The sequence below is a fragment of the Notothenia rossii genome (assembly GCF_949606895.1).
Source record: "Notothenia rossii genome assembly, chromosome: 6".
NCBI lineage: Eukaryota > Metazoa > Chordata > Actinopteri > Perciformes > Nototheniidae > Notothenia > Notothenia rossii.
This window is the reverse complement of record NC_136909.1, coordinates 19,436,721-19,449,635: the sequence shown is the minus strand read 5'-3', so window position 1 is coordinate 19,449,635 and position 12,915 is coordinate 19,436,721. Positions and strand designations below refer to the sequence as shown.

At 37.9% G+C, this 12,915-nt stretch overlaps 1 protein-coding gene across 1 annotated transcript; it reads right to left on the bottom strand.

The window, feature by feature from the left end:
- Window positions 1–10,974: 10,974 nt before the first annotated feature.
- Window positions 10,975–11,934, bottom strand: foxb2 (forkhead box B2; the record flags this gene model as incomplete). Its single annotated transcript, XM_079688010.1, has 1 exon — window positions 10,975–11,934. One exon carries the CDS (start codon window positions 11,932–11,934, stop codon window positions 10,975–10,977), a length of 960 nt encoding a protein of 319 aa, XP_079544136.1.
- Between the last annotated feature and the right edge of the window lie 981 nt (window positions 11,935–12,915).

Genomic DNA, 12,915 nt, shown 5'->3' with positions numbered 1-12,915 from the left:
TCTGCCTGCGTCAGAAAACAAGCCGCACGTACATACACACAACTACACACAGTGTATCAAGTCACTCAGTGTCTGCTGGAGACTGGGTGGGTGGGTGGGAAATCAGAATCGGGTGCATTGACACGCATTTAGCCATGCTTCATGAACGTAGTGGCATCTTTCCCATTGATAGAATTGACGTCAACACTGAAATGTATTAATGCCTATTGTACTGAATAAACAGCACAAAAAAAACAAAGCAAATGTCGTGGTTACTTAAATTCCACTTTAACATGCAGCGTTCACATTTAAAATACTATTTGAATATTGGCAAATTAAACCTTTGATACAATTACATTTATATATCTGCAGTCAAAATGTAAGGACATCTTAAGTTTTAATATTAATAATACACCACTAAAAGATGAAATAGTATGACATTATACGTTTCTTTCCTTTACTTATTTTTTTATTTAGCTTAAAACACATTGAAGTGTAACTTGATGTTACCATGAAGCGGAAGTATAATCTGCTTTTAAAGAAGCTGACCTCGGTTCAAAGACAGGAGCGTGCAGGCCCACAGAGAGCACCCCCCACCTCAAAGGCCCATTGACCTTAAAACAGCTGGCCGCCCGGACACATAACTGACGTGGTTTATACCAGGCAACAACAAGTTATTGTAAAAAAATCTTTCACATATTTTCAAATAATTCAGGGAACATGTGATTTTGTATTAATGAGACCAATACTATTTATAGTTAGTTTAACAAACACCTTTTTATTATTATTTGAACATGACAGATGTAAATATATCATATTTGCATACTTGGCTCCTTTACACCCAGCTGAAAGAAATGTGACCTTAAAACGTTTTTGTTTGTTACTTTCTGCAAAAATTGTAACTGTCTTTTATTGGCACTCGTGGAGAAATTGTCTTCCAAATTGAATTCAGAATCCATTAAATTGCATTCATCTTGTTTAATGTGGAAGTGCTGATAAATGATGATGTATTTCTGATCATTCTTATCACATTCATTTAATCTAGTCTAGATGATTTTGTTGTTTCAGTTATATTGCCTAAAATCCACTAATCCATAAAACAGTTCTATCCAACAACATCTGTCATGTTGGTAAGACTTTTTCTAAACCTCACTATGTGAGTAATGGTTTATTTCATGTTATCGAACTCTGGCATTTTATATTCCGACTCTACACAGCTGAGGCCAGGCTGCCGAACTTGAAGGCCATTTACACAATGTGAGTACTTCCACCACAAGAGGGCGTAAAAGGATTAGATTAACTGTCAGGCAACCTTAGACATCAGTGAAAAATAGTTATGAAATTGCATATTGTATGTAGATTATTAATATTACAGTTTCTAAAGAATTATTTAGAGAAATTAAAATCTAAGTTTAAGTGAAATTGTTCCAAGTCCACATTTTCCTTGCTTCATTGAAATTACCCTTTCCTATTGTTCTAATTAAACTGTAATAGAAAAACAACATTCCTGCCTGGATGCTTGCCTGTTTGCATGCAGTGTGTGTGTGACATCGAAGTTATATTTTCATAAGGAGTCCGGGACCCCCAGAGCACAACAGGGTCAGGAGGCTTTTCATGATAGTGAAGATCGACTTCATTACACCAATAAAAAACTAGAGTGCTCTCTGTAATGGAGAGATAAATGATTGGGAGTCAGAGAAGGACCTTTGCCTTTAACCACTGTCACAGCTGCAATTAGCGCTAACAAGAGAACAGAGCGTTGTCGCAACGCTTAACCGCTGTCAAGTGAATTAGTGTTAAAACCTTTTTTGTTCTGGATCTCTGCATTTCAAATAAGACATTTTTTTTGTGTTAATTTTTTGTGTAAAAAAAACGTGAACTAATCAACCAAAATGCTATACAAGTCTTATTGAATGGTATTTTATTCAACTAACTCGTAGTGAAGATTTTGGTTGAGTGATATTTGTAAGCAACCAAGCCCTTGCACCCTTGCTTACATGCATAATTATTAAATTCATTTAAACACATATTTACAGTCTTTGCCTGATATGCATTATTTAGGGAGCAGGTCAACCGACTTGTGGCTGAGTTTAAGCAACAGTCTCATGAGAAATCTTAAGCAGTAAGGTCCTAAAATGAAACCACACTTCCCTTCTGCATTTGCCTACAAGTAACTTCATCCAACTAACCGCCCGCCCAGAGCTAAAAATGACTTTTAGCCTTCCTTGACAAAGAAAGCACAATGGAAACGTTGTCTCTATTTTCATGGAAGTTGACTCTTTCTTGGTTAGACAAATGACTCCTAAGTGTCTGTGGTCATTCAGTTCTGAGTGGTGAATGGTACAGGAAAGTTGTTGGTCATTCTATGAGGTTAATCTTCCTTTAAAGCATCTCTAGCTCCAATTTCAAATGATAAATCAGTTTCAAACTTTCTTTGTATCCCGCTTTTTTGTCAGTTTGCAATTTAAACTCCTAATGATTTGTTCAAATATATTTTAGAAAGATAATTGGCAAAACTGTACACCTATATTATGAAACCAAACAAACATGCATTATTTAGGATGAACACAGTTTTAGTCAAGATTATTAAGTTTAATGTATTTGAATATATTAAAAGCCTCAGAAATGGGTATAATGAAAGCCTAGCCTATATGTATAATACACTCTTGTGAGTTAGTAGCTTAAACAAGAAAAAGAACATGCATCATGTGTCACAAGCAAAAATTAAATATGACTTTAACATACAGTACATCACGTGAAATGTAAACCTAACTAGTTACTCTTATATATAATTGTATGTATTTGAAGTGTTTTAGATTGCTTAAATGTTTGGTCAAAAACGTATAAAGCACATGTTTATATTCCCTTCTTCACACATAGTCTTAGTGTGTCACTGTGTATACGTTAATGTAACCACATTGATCCAAAGCAGTTTTAGGAAGCCTTTGTTATATGGTTCTCTCTGTAAGACTGCCAATTATTATGTTTTGACATTGTGAAATGAGAATTAAAATTCAAGTACAAACTCTGAACAGTGGAAAAGCTGATGGCACACTTTGTTAATTTCCATTTTACTTTAATCACAGTTATTTAGCAGCCACATGAGGCTATGGGCAAAGCACTTAACCTCTGATGAAATTGCTGAAGTTTTTTGGCCAGATAACTTCTTTGTCTGAACTCCAAAAGAGAAAGTGAGAAAGCAGGGAAGTCTGAAAGGAGAAATATTGGGAAGGAGGCCAGAATAGCTGAACCATTGACCTGTTTTGACTTAATAGTAAAATGTAAAAAAGGCTAATAAAGTGTAATAATTTGGGCCTATAAAGTTAGATGGCAGATTAAAGATGATGTGAGAAGACCTTACTTCGAGGACAGTGCAGAGACAATTCACTTAAGCCAGAGGCGGCTGATAAAATTTGACCCAAGATCAGTGAATCATCGTCGAATTATTAAGGAGAAAGGGGAAGCAGACTGGCTGAAAAGATAGGGTACAGGAAGGTAACGGGAGAGGGGAAACCAAACAGAAGGGCAGGGAAGACGCGGAAGATGCCGATTAGGGAGTGAGAAAAACAGAGCGGGGAAAAATGAATGTTTTGAGTTATAATCAGAAAACGAGAATTTGCTACATAATGGAGAAAATACAGAGAGGAAGAGTCTTGAAATGTGTAGTATAGTCCAAAGTGACCTGTCGTTAGGACTTGCTCCGCTGACATCTTCTCTCTGTCTCCAGGCCTGATGCCAATATGTTAATCTCCCTGATGACCCCTCATCCCACTATTAAAGACCACAGCACTGATTATGGCAAAGCGACCATTACGAAGATAAGAGCAGATGTAGCCATATGCCAGCTGCCTGCTAACACTGAATCATATATATACAGTTAAAAGTTGTCACATGTACCACGACAATACAACATACCAATAAAGCCCCTTTCCTATTGGTAAAAAAAAAAACATTTACACTCACTGATATCTGGCTTTTGTCTTTAAAGGTTACTTCCAGCATTCCTTAGTACAGTTGTCATATATGTCCAACTCCAACAAGTGATGGAAACGGATAGCTAAATGGGCTCGCTGATTTTGGTACATTGGATGAAAATGCTCTCCTCAAAGTTTTTTTACAGAAACAATAGTAATATAGTTTTAAGAAAAACCTCATTTAACCTCGACAGAAACAAAGTAATACTCATCAAAACCATCTTTCAACTGTTACAACAATTACTAACTCTGGTTTGAGATTGGAAAGAGATTTAACAGTTTTCTACTACTCACTAACCCTGATTTCCCATATTTAAAAAAAACCTGCATGCGCACATTTTGGGAGGAAGAGCCTCTCCCTCATATAGCCAGGTGCCCTGAGCAAAGTGCTTAACCCCCAACGGCTCCAGTAAAGCTGCTCAGCAACCATCAGATCAGAACAGCAAGTATGACACTGAAATAATGAGTTTAAATACAATTAATATTTTAAGATTGGGGTTTAATTAATGCAATATTCACATGGTTGATGAAAATCCAAAATGGAATCCAGTGGCATACCGTTTTTGGAGTGTGTAAAGTTACATTTTGAGTATAACTTTCACTAACTGCTCATAATCTCTGGTGTTGTTAAGTAAAAAGCTCTAATTAGCTGACCAATAGCATCTGGCGTTACTGCATGGTGGGTTTGACCTTTAGTATTTAGTGCGGCACACCACAGGTCTTTAAATTAACTTAATTAAACTGGATGAAAGTGAAGGTATGAATGCTAAAGTCAAATTATTTGTGTTATGGAATATCAATTGCAGACACATTAGCAAATTGGTTAACAAAGATTACAATTTCAAAATACAGAGCCATTCGAGATAATAACCTTATGATAATTTCAAGACAGAATAATAGGATAATTAATAGCACATTAATTGTCCTTGTGTAACACTTTTGCTAATGGTTTACTAAAATGCATAATGACTTACTTAGCACAATTTCTCCATTATGTTTTATGTATTTCTATCAACAAACTGATTACATATAGTGAAACAAGTCTATAAATATTGCATTGGCACACATCAATGAGATAATTGCAGCAGCAGGTGAAACACAATGAAATAATGGATCTACATATTGATTATTTAAACTAAAACTATATATAAACTAAGGTCATAGACAAACTTCTTTTCCACATGAATATGGTCATCAAACAACAACATTTTCACCACACACAATAACTACATAACAATGGGACATCTGATAGAAGATTATATTTGAAGAGACTCATAAATCCTCTCTTTATTTTTGTTATTTGCATCCCATAATGGGAGATCTTAGTTCAAATAACTTACTTGGATCTTACTTTATTAGGAATATAGTTTGTAATTTATTTTAGATATTTTTAGAAACACTCAAATATAAGTGTTTGTATGGTAAAAATGTGAGTTCCTACATTGAAAAGGGAAAGTAGAAGAAAAGATCAATTATGAGTTTGAACTAGTGTCATTACATAAAAATACAATGAGATATCCAGTCCATAAAAATGTGAATAGCTGGACTGGGAGGAATTTCCACCCCTTTTCATGTTATATTTATCATCACATCGTTATCAATTAAATACAAATAAAATCGCATTTGGTCATTTGTCTCTCTCAAGTCTCTGTCTGTCTTTTTGCCTCTTTTAAGTTCCTCGTGTACAAATCTTGTCAGACTGCATTAGGAGGTCAGCAGTCATCTTGTAATCTGAGACAAAAGAGAAACCTTTTAAGTATATTGCAGTTTCATTAGTTTTGAAAGAGGTTATCAAGAGCTAATGACCTTGTATAGCCGTACATCTCTCTCTCTCTCTCACAATGTCCGTTTATCCTTTCCTTTTCTTTCTTCTTTTCTTTGTCACCCTCTTTACTTTACTGTCTCTGCTTATTTTACCTCCTTTTAGAAATGTGAGGAAGCCTGAGACCATTTGAAGTAGTGAGAGTTATTTTCTAATTTGCTTCCGTCGCTCTATTCAGATTTTTCAACCAATGATGAAACAATTTTATGCGTTTAAACTTTTAATATTAAGGGCTTTATGAAGTTAATTTGGCAGATGTCTGATCTCTGATAAAACTGTTAAACAAAGTTAGTTGCTGTAATGCAGTTTATTGCCTCCATTAATTGTTGAAATGGCTCCACTGAACAAGGACTCCTTGCACAGCAATTATAGGTTTAAAGAAATTAGAACACACTTCTGTTTTCTAATGTCGCCAATATATTAAATAAAAGATTGCTCTCTGGAAAAAATAATAATATTTAAGGTTGCTCATGTTCATGTGTGTGAATGAGTGCAGTGTGCAGTGTGCTTGATTTAGTGAGCGGATCAGATCAATGAATTAAGCTGCTCATTATGATGGCCTGCTCTTGCTGCTCATTAAGAAAAACGCATGTAGAATTTGCCACCCTGGCCCCTATGAAGTGTGGGTAATTACCACTAATGTATCATCGCCTATTCAAGAACATAACGTTTCGTTTCGGAGGGCGACAGTGAAACACCTCTGACCTAAATGTTTCAATTATTCATAAGACTCCTATTATTCATTTTAAAGTCATATTCCACATGATTAACAGTTTCCATATTAATATCCCGTACAGTTTTGTAAGTGCTAACAGTTCATATAGAATAATATTATATTTGTATTGTTCAAATGAAACATCATCATATCACTGTCAGCCTTTATAACTGACGCCCTCATAGAAGACACATTTTAAACTATTTTTCATTAGTAATCAGTTTTCTTCACTATTAGTTTGTAGTTATTGTATATTGTATGCCTGCTTTAGTAACCAAACTAGTTTTGTAAATGTTTTTTAAAAGCCTTTGCTTCTGATTTTTTGGGTGCATTAGAATGTATTGTAAAAGCTAATATCGTGTTGAGCAGGGCCGGACTGGGACAATAAGTCAGGCCGGGAATTATACACCCAGCCAGGCCACTACCAGTTTTTATTGTGTCAATATTTACAGCGTTGCTGCCCATAGTGATAGCCCTATAGTTTAAATCTACTACCCAAAAATAAACATATGGACATGGGTCACTATTTAAAAAAAATTGAAAATCTATTTAGGAATCTATTCATGTGAACATATTTTAAGTGGGGGTGGAGCTCAAATCCTCTGGGGGGTCCGGGGTCATCCACTCCCGGTAAGATCTTTTTGTTAAATGTTGGAGTTAAATGCATCAATCTGGTGCATTTTGATGGGAACATAAAGAGAAAGATCTGGAAACACCTATATGAAACAGAGCTGTATACATTTCAATAATCATTAAATCATAAGAATATGGCCATAACCAATAACATGCCATGTCCAATATTCAAAAACATTTGAACTTGTTTATTTATTTGTTTTTGGTTCATTTATAGTTGTGAGTGTGTCTGGGCTCCTGAATCAGCCTCTCCTGTCTCCCTCCTCTTCCCCCTGCTCCTATTTGAGGCAGCAGCAAAGACTAGTTTTAGCTCTCAACAAGTTTTATAAGTTTATCTTACCTTTTTTCACCTAGTTAACTTTTTTAAAATTATTATTCATGCATATTTCACTAATCTCACTCCCCCCTCAAATGGAAATATGTGTTTACATAAATGGTGACCAAACCGTTTGAGACCCACAGAGATAACTTAGACAAAGTTAACTATCAAAACACTCAGAGAGTCCTTTACCTCACCTGAGCTGTAGTTATCAGTCTCTCAGTCTGACTGGAGAGGACTCTCCTCCACCTTGTTGTTGAAACAGCTCCTTATATCTGTTAGCGCAGCTAGCTAGCACCAGATGCTAACAGCAACAATACACGTAACCGGTGCGCGCTCTCTCTCTCTCTCTCTCTCTCTCTCTCTCTCTCTCTCTCGCTCGCTCGCGCCACACATACACACACCTTCCCGAGCTTGAATGACACACGGAGACCAATCAAGCGCATTGTGTATGATCTGTATGAAAGTGGCCATGTCGGCAGGCCACATCATGTAGACAGCCAGTCACCCTCTGTGAGGCAGAGTAAGACCCACATTTGCTCAGCGTTGCGTTCACAATAATACATACATTAAAAAAAAGAATCCTCAGGCCAGCAGGCCACTTAACAGGCCAGGCCATCTTAATATATTTAGAGAATAGTCACAAGCGGGTGATTGAAAAGTGGTGTTCAATATTGTCTAAGAAGTCTGTTTGATTTTATATTAAATCTTTATATTTTTTAAAGTAGATAACCAGTAGTGATATTAATTTGGGAAAATGCTTTACATGAGTTTGACATGACATTTAGTTCCTAATTCAAATTCATATCTACTAAAACGTCTTGCGCATCCAATTTACAGATGTGAAGCTTTATTGAGCTGGCCTATTTCAACTCAGTTTAGATTGTTTTGATCTTTTAATAAGAAATAACAGTAACTGATGATTACATTTGAATCAGATTTTTTGTGTGCATGCCAGGTACAAATCACTTCCAAATGCAGCTGTTTTCAATAATAGTTATGTTTAATCCAAATGTTTTAAGAACACATGCTCCCGAAATCTGTATATTGTATACAACACACACAAATCCAGACACAGGGTAGGATTTAACTTTTACATAGTCTATGGATTCAACACGATAATATTTGTTCTTAAAAAATAAGAGCATCTACACTTATATCTAATTTTCCTGAAAGTCATTTAACATATGCTGTTAAATGCTTTGACATAACCAACACAGTGTCCACCCTTATTAAAAAAAAACTGCACATATACCTCCTATTAGCCTGTGTATAAACACATGTGCCCATTAGGAGACCTCATGTGATATTTTGATTCCAGAGGCATCTTACTACGGTGTTGTGAGGACAGAGGATCATGGAGGGTAATAATGGCTGCATTATTACTCCTCTTATTGTGTCTTAATTAGTGGCATTTAATTACACACTAATGCAGTGAGGGCTATTAAAGACATAGAGGCCTGCTGATTGGGGAATTAAAGCAACATGCACACACACACACCCACCCACACACACACAAACACACACACACACACACACACACACACACACACACACACACACACACACACACACACACACACACACACACACACACTTTTTACAACCACTTTTGTCATGAAGCAAAAAAAAGAAGTTCCTTTTAACTAGGAATCACAGGCACCCTGTAGTGAAAGTGTGTGCGAAAATGTGTGTATGTAGATAAAAGAAAGTGATAGATTTGAAGAGATAACCTAGAGATCTTGCCGCAATAGAGGAAAAGAGAAAATTAGGAAGAAAACTGGATGATTAAGATGAGAGAAGAAGATATGTGTAATCACTATGTATCCTGCTTGTTAGCAATGAGGCAAAAATAGGTTAATAATCATATTAATTCCTCACTCCCACGCCTCTCCTCCACTGGTGCATCTCAATTATTTGTTCAGACGCTGGTGTGACAATAGTGTCGGCTTTGGGAGCCTTTGGGATGCTAAACAGGGGACATGAGGTTTAATATAAGTCATTTTTAGAGGGCTGGACCTGGTGCTTTGTGCTGGCTGTAGAGGAGAAGCTTCAAAGCTACTTTTAAACAGAGCAAACAAAAGAGAAAAACTTGATCCGATAACCCTGCCTGCTTTTGAAGTTATCAAGCCGCTCATATGCATTTTATGAGGATCATATGCACCTCACGGATTAGCCCAAATGCCAATTCAAGATGTGACTCATGTCAAGGTGTATCGCTGTCATGATGTGGATACTTAATGACTAATTGTGGAAGACGATAGCTTGACTTTAGTCTCAATATTTATTTGAGTAAAGTTTGTCTCAGGTACTTTCTTTATCTTGAATTTGTCGAATCACATTTCATGTTAAAATGATGAACAATTACTTCATCCTCTTGCTAATGTTAATATGTAGTGTATATTTCCTCCAACTCATAGTTAGATGTTCAAAAGAGAAACTATTGTTATAGGAAATTCAAAGTCTTAAAAGCTCAAGGGACTTTCATGTTTTGAAACTGAAAAAATACTCCCAGACTTCCCTCTTACCATTATAACTGTATGACCCCTTTGCTGTTGCAGCCTAAGCATAGTTTACATTTAAATAATAAGTGGTCCTAATTAAATGGATGTTGTATTTAAAAACTCCTGGTATGAATTAAGGTAAACTTATAGAGTCATCAATTATGAATATCTGAGAGCAACTGGTTGTGTTGTTATTGTTTAATGTTGTAGACTTTAAAATGATCACAACTAAGTATACATATATACAATGATTAATAAGTGTGTGTTTTAAAATAAAATCTATAATATACTTAACTGCAAATTGTTATTGAGTGCACTTGAAATTGTGTGGTTTCTTTGACATCACATTATCTCACCACAATGTAATATAAAAGAAAGCCCCCGTTTAATGAAATACATCTATGTGTGACTGACTTCAATTAAGATCCGTGAAAAGTGATCCCCGAAAAACGTGTGGACACTTAATCCAAGTATTTAAATAATTACAACACCAAAAAATATTTGTTTTTAAGTTCTTTATGAATATTCTCAGATAAATATTGTTATAATACAAGCATTACATTTTCAATTTACGATTAAATAACACACAAAATAAGTGCAACAGGCCTTTAAAAAAAAAAAACACGAAGAGCTATTTGTCTTCAATCGATCGGCATGCCAGATTAAAATAGAATCAATAGAATAAGAGCAAACAATATATAAACAGAGTTGTTGGCTTGCATTGTAAATCATTTTAGATTGTTGTCTCCTAAATCAAAGGCTTCTTTGGGTTCAGCGTCTTTTGTCTGATTGTATTTATCAGTGCCACATTACAGTATGTGGTAAATGCCCTCACAAATTGTGCAAATAAATTATGATTTCAATCAACATGGGTCTAATGAAAAATGCATTTCACAGCACAATGTTACTTAGTTTGTACAACTCTCCCACAGCTGCAACACTGATAGGCCTATTCTGTCTAACTTTATGCAATAACAATGTCCTTCTTGTTTGCGTTACTTTTCAAAAATGACCCGCAAGTTACCCGGTTAGGACAGCAGGAGAGCCGGGTGAAGCGGGTGTCCTTTCCCTTCAAGCAGGTCGCTTTTCTCCATCAGTGAGACCGCTGAGCAAAGCTGGGAAGGGCCACTCTGAAGCCCCGTCAAACTGGGAATGGGTCCCAGGGATGGGGTGGGTTTTATTGGCAGAGGTACGGCGGGAAGGGTTTGCCCGTTGGCATTGTGGTACAGGCCCTTCGCTGACACACTGAAGGGTGCATACTCAGATGATGCGGGGACGTGCACGCCACCCATGGACTCCGACAGCATCCCGACATGCGGCCACATGGAGTTGACCACGCTGCTGAGTTGAGGGGGCACCGGGTACCCCAGGTGATGCATGACAGAGGTGAGGGGGAGCCCGGTGGCCATCACACCCTTGTAGTCCCTTCCTATAATGTTCTCGATGGCGAATGGATGTTTAAACCCGCCGGACTGTGCGCACGTAATGCCCCCATAACCCTGAAAGTGGGGGATTCGACCCACGGTGCTTGCCGGGCCGGCTGGGTGCTCATGATGGCCGGATGCTGTGCCCAGCTTGCTTCCCGGGTGGTGGTGGTGATGGTGAAAGTAATGCATCATCGGGGAGCTCTTGCAGGCCATTTGCTCAGCCCGAAGCACCTTGAAGCGCTTTCGTCTCCTCAGGAAGCTGCCGTTCTCAAACATGTCACCGCACTCCGGGTGGAGAGCCCAGAAGCTGCCTTTCCCGGGCTGATCGGGCCGCCGAGGGATCTTGATAAAGCAGTCGTTAAAGGACAGGTTGTGTCGCAGGGAATTCTGCCATCGTTGAGTATTCTCTCGATAATAAGGAAACCGGTCCATGATGAACTTATAAATGTCACTCAGTGGCAGCATCTTTTCGGATGAGTTTTGGATAGCCATCGCTGTCAGTGATATGTAGGAGTATGGAGGCTTCTGGTCGCTGTAAGAGTTCTTCCCAGGACGAGGCATGACTGGATACTGTTTTCTATAAGTTTAAATTGTTAAATAAAACAGCCTTTAAGATATATTTGAAGTGCTATATTTTAAGTAGCTAATTTGACCGTTTTAATTTCAGTCTCCATCTGACGAATCTGATCCAAAGTGCTGTGCCATCCGATAAGAAGCTGGTAAATTGTTGTTATTTCTATACAGTAGCCTCGAGGCCCGCTGCTGTCAAGTATGATCCGTGAGAGTCTCCTGCATCCCAGGAAAGTTTCTTATAAAGACTATCTTTCAATTTATGCTTTTGTCGTCGTGCGTAAAAGTCAGTCTCTGTGCGTAAAAGTTAAGAGGTCCTCTCAGTTTCCTCCCGTTTTCTCTTCCCTTGAAGGATGTGAGAGGCCAGTTTGCTCCGCTGCCAGTGTGTTGTGTGTGCTCCTCTCCTCATGTGCGATGCTCGCACTCGCCAAGCGCCGTTTTTGTAAGACCCCCGCAGGTCGCTTGCTCTATTATCTGTTATCCAGACACTTAGGAGACACGTCAGGGGAGAGCAGAGGGGTGTGTGTGTGTGTGTGTGTGTGTGTGTGTGTGTGTGTGTGTGTGTGTGTGTGTGTGTGTGTGTGTGTGTGTGTGTGTGTGTGTGTGTGTGTGTGTGTGTGTGTGAGTGAGTGAGTGAGTGTGTGTGTGTGTGTGTGTGTGTGTGCGTGCGTGCGTGCGTGCGTGCGTGTGGGTGTGTGTGTGTGTGTGTGGGTGTTAGAGAGAGATGAATAAAAATGAGATGTAGTGGATGGTTCATTTAAGACGCGTTTGCTTCTAATATCCTGTTTGCCAATCAACGAGTCCTGCGTATCACTGTGACAGAGAGTAACTGATTTTAACCTAAACTTTGTTTAAAGGGACCACTCAATATCTTTCAGCATGTTGCTTAATCTATAGCTACAAGCCTGCTCCTGACCTTTGAACTGTGTCTACAAAACCTCTCAATTCAATTTTCAATTTGAATGGGATCTG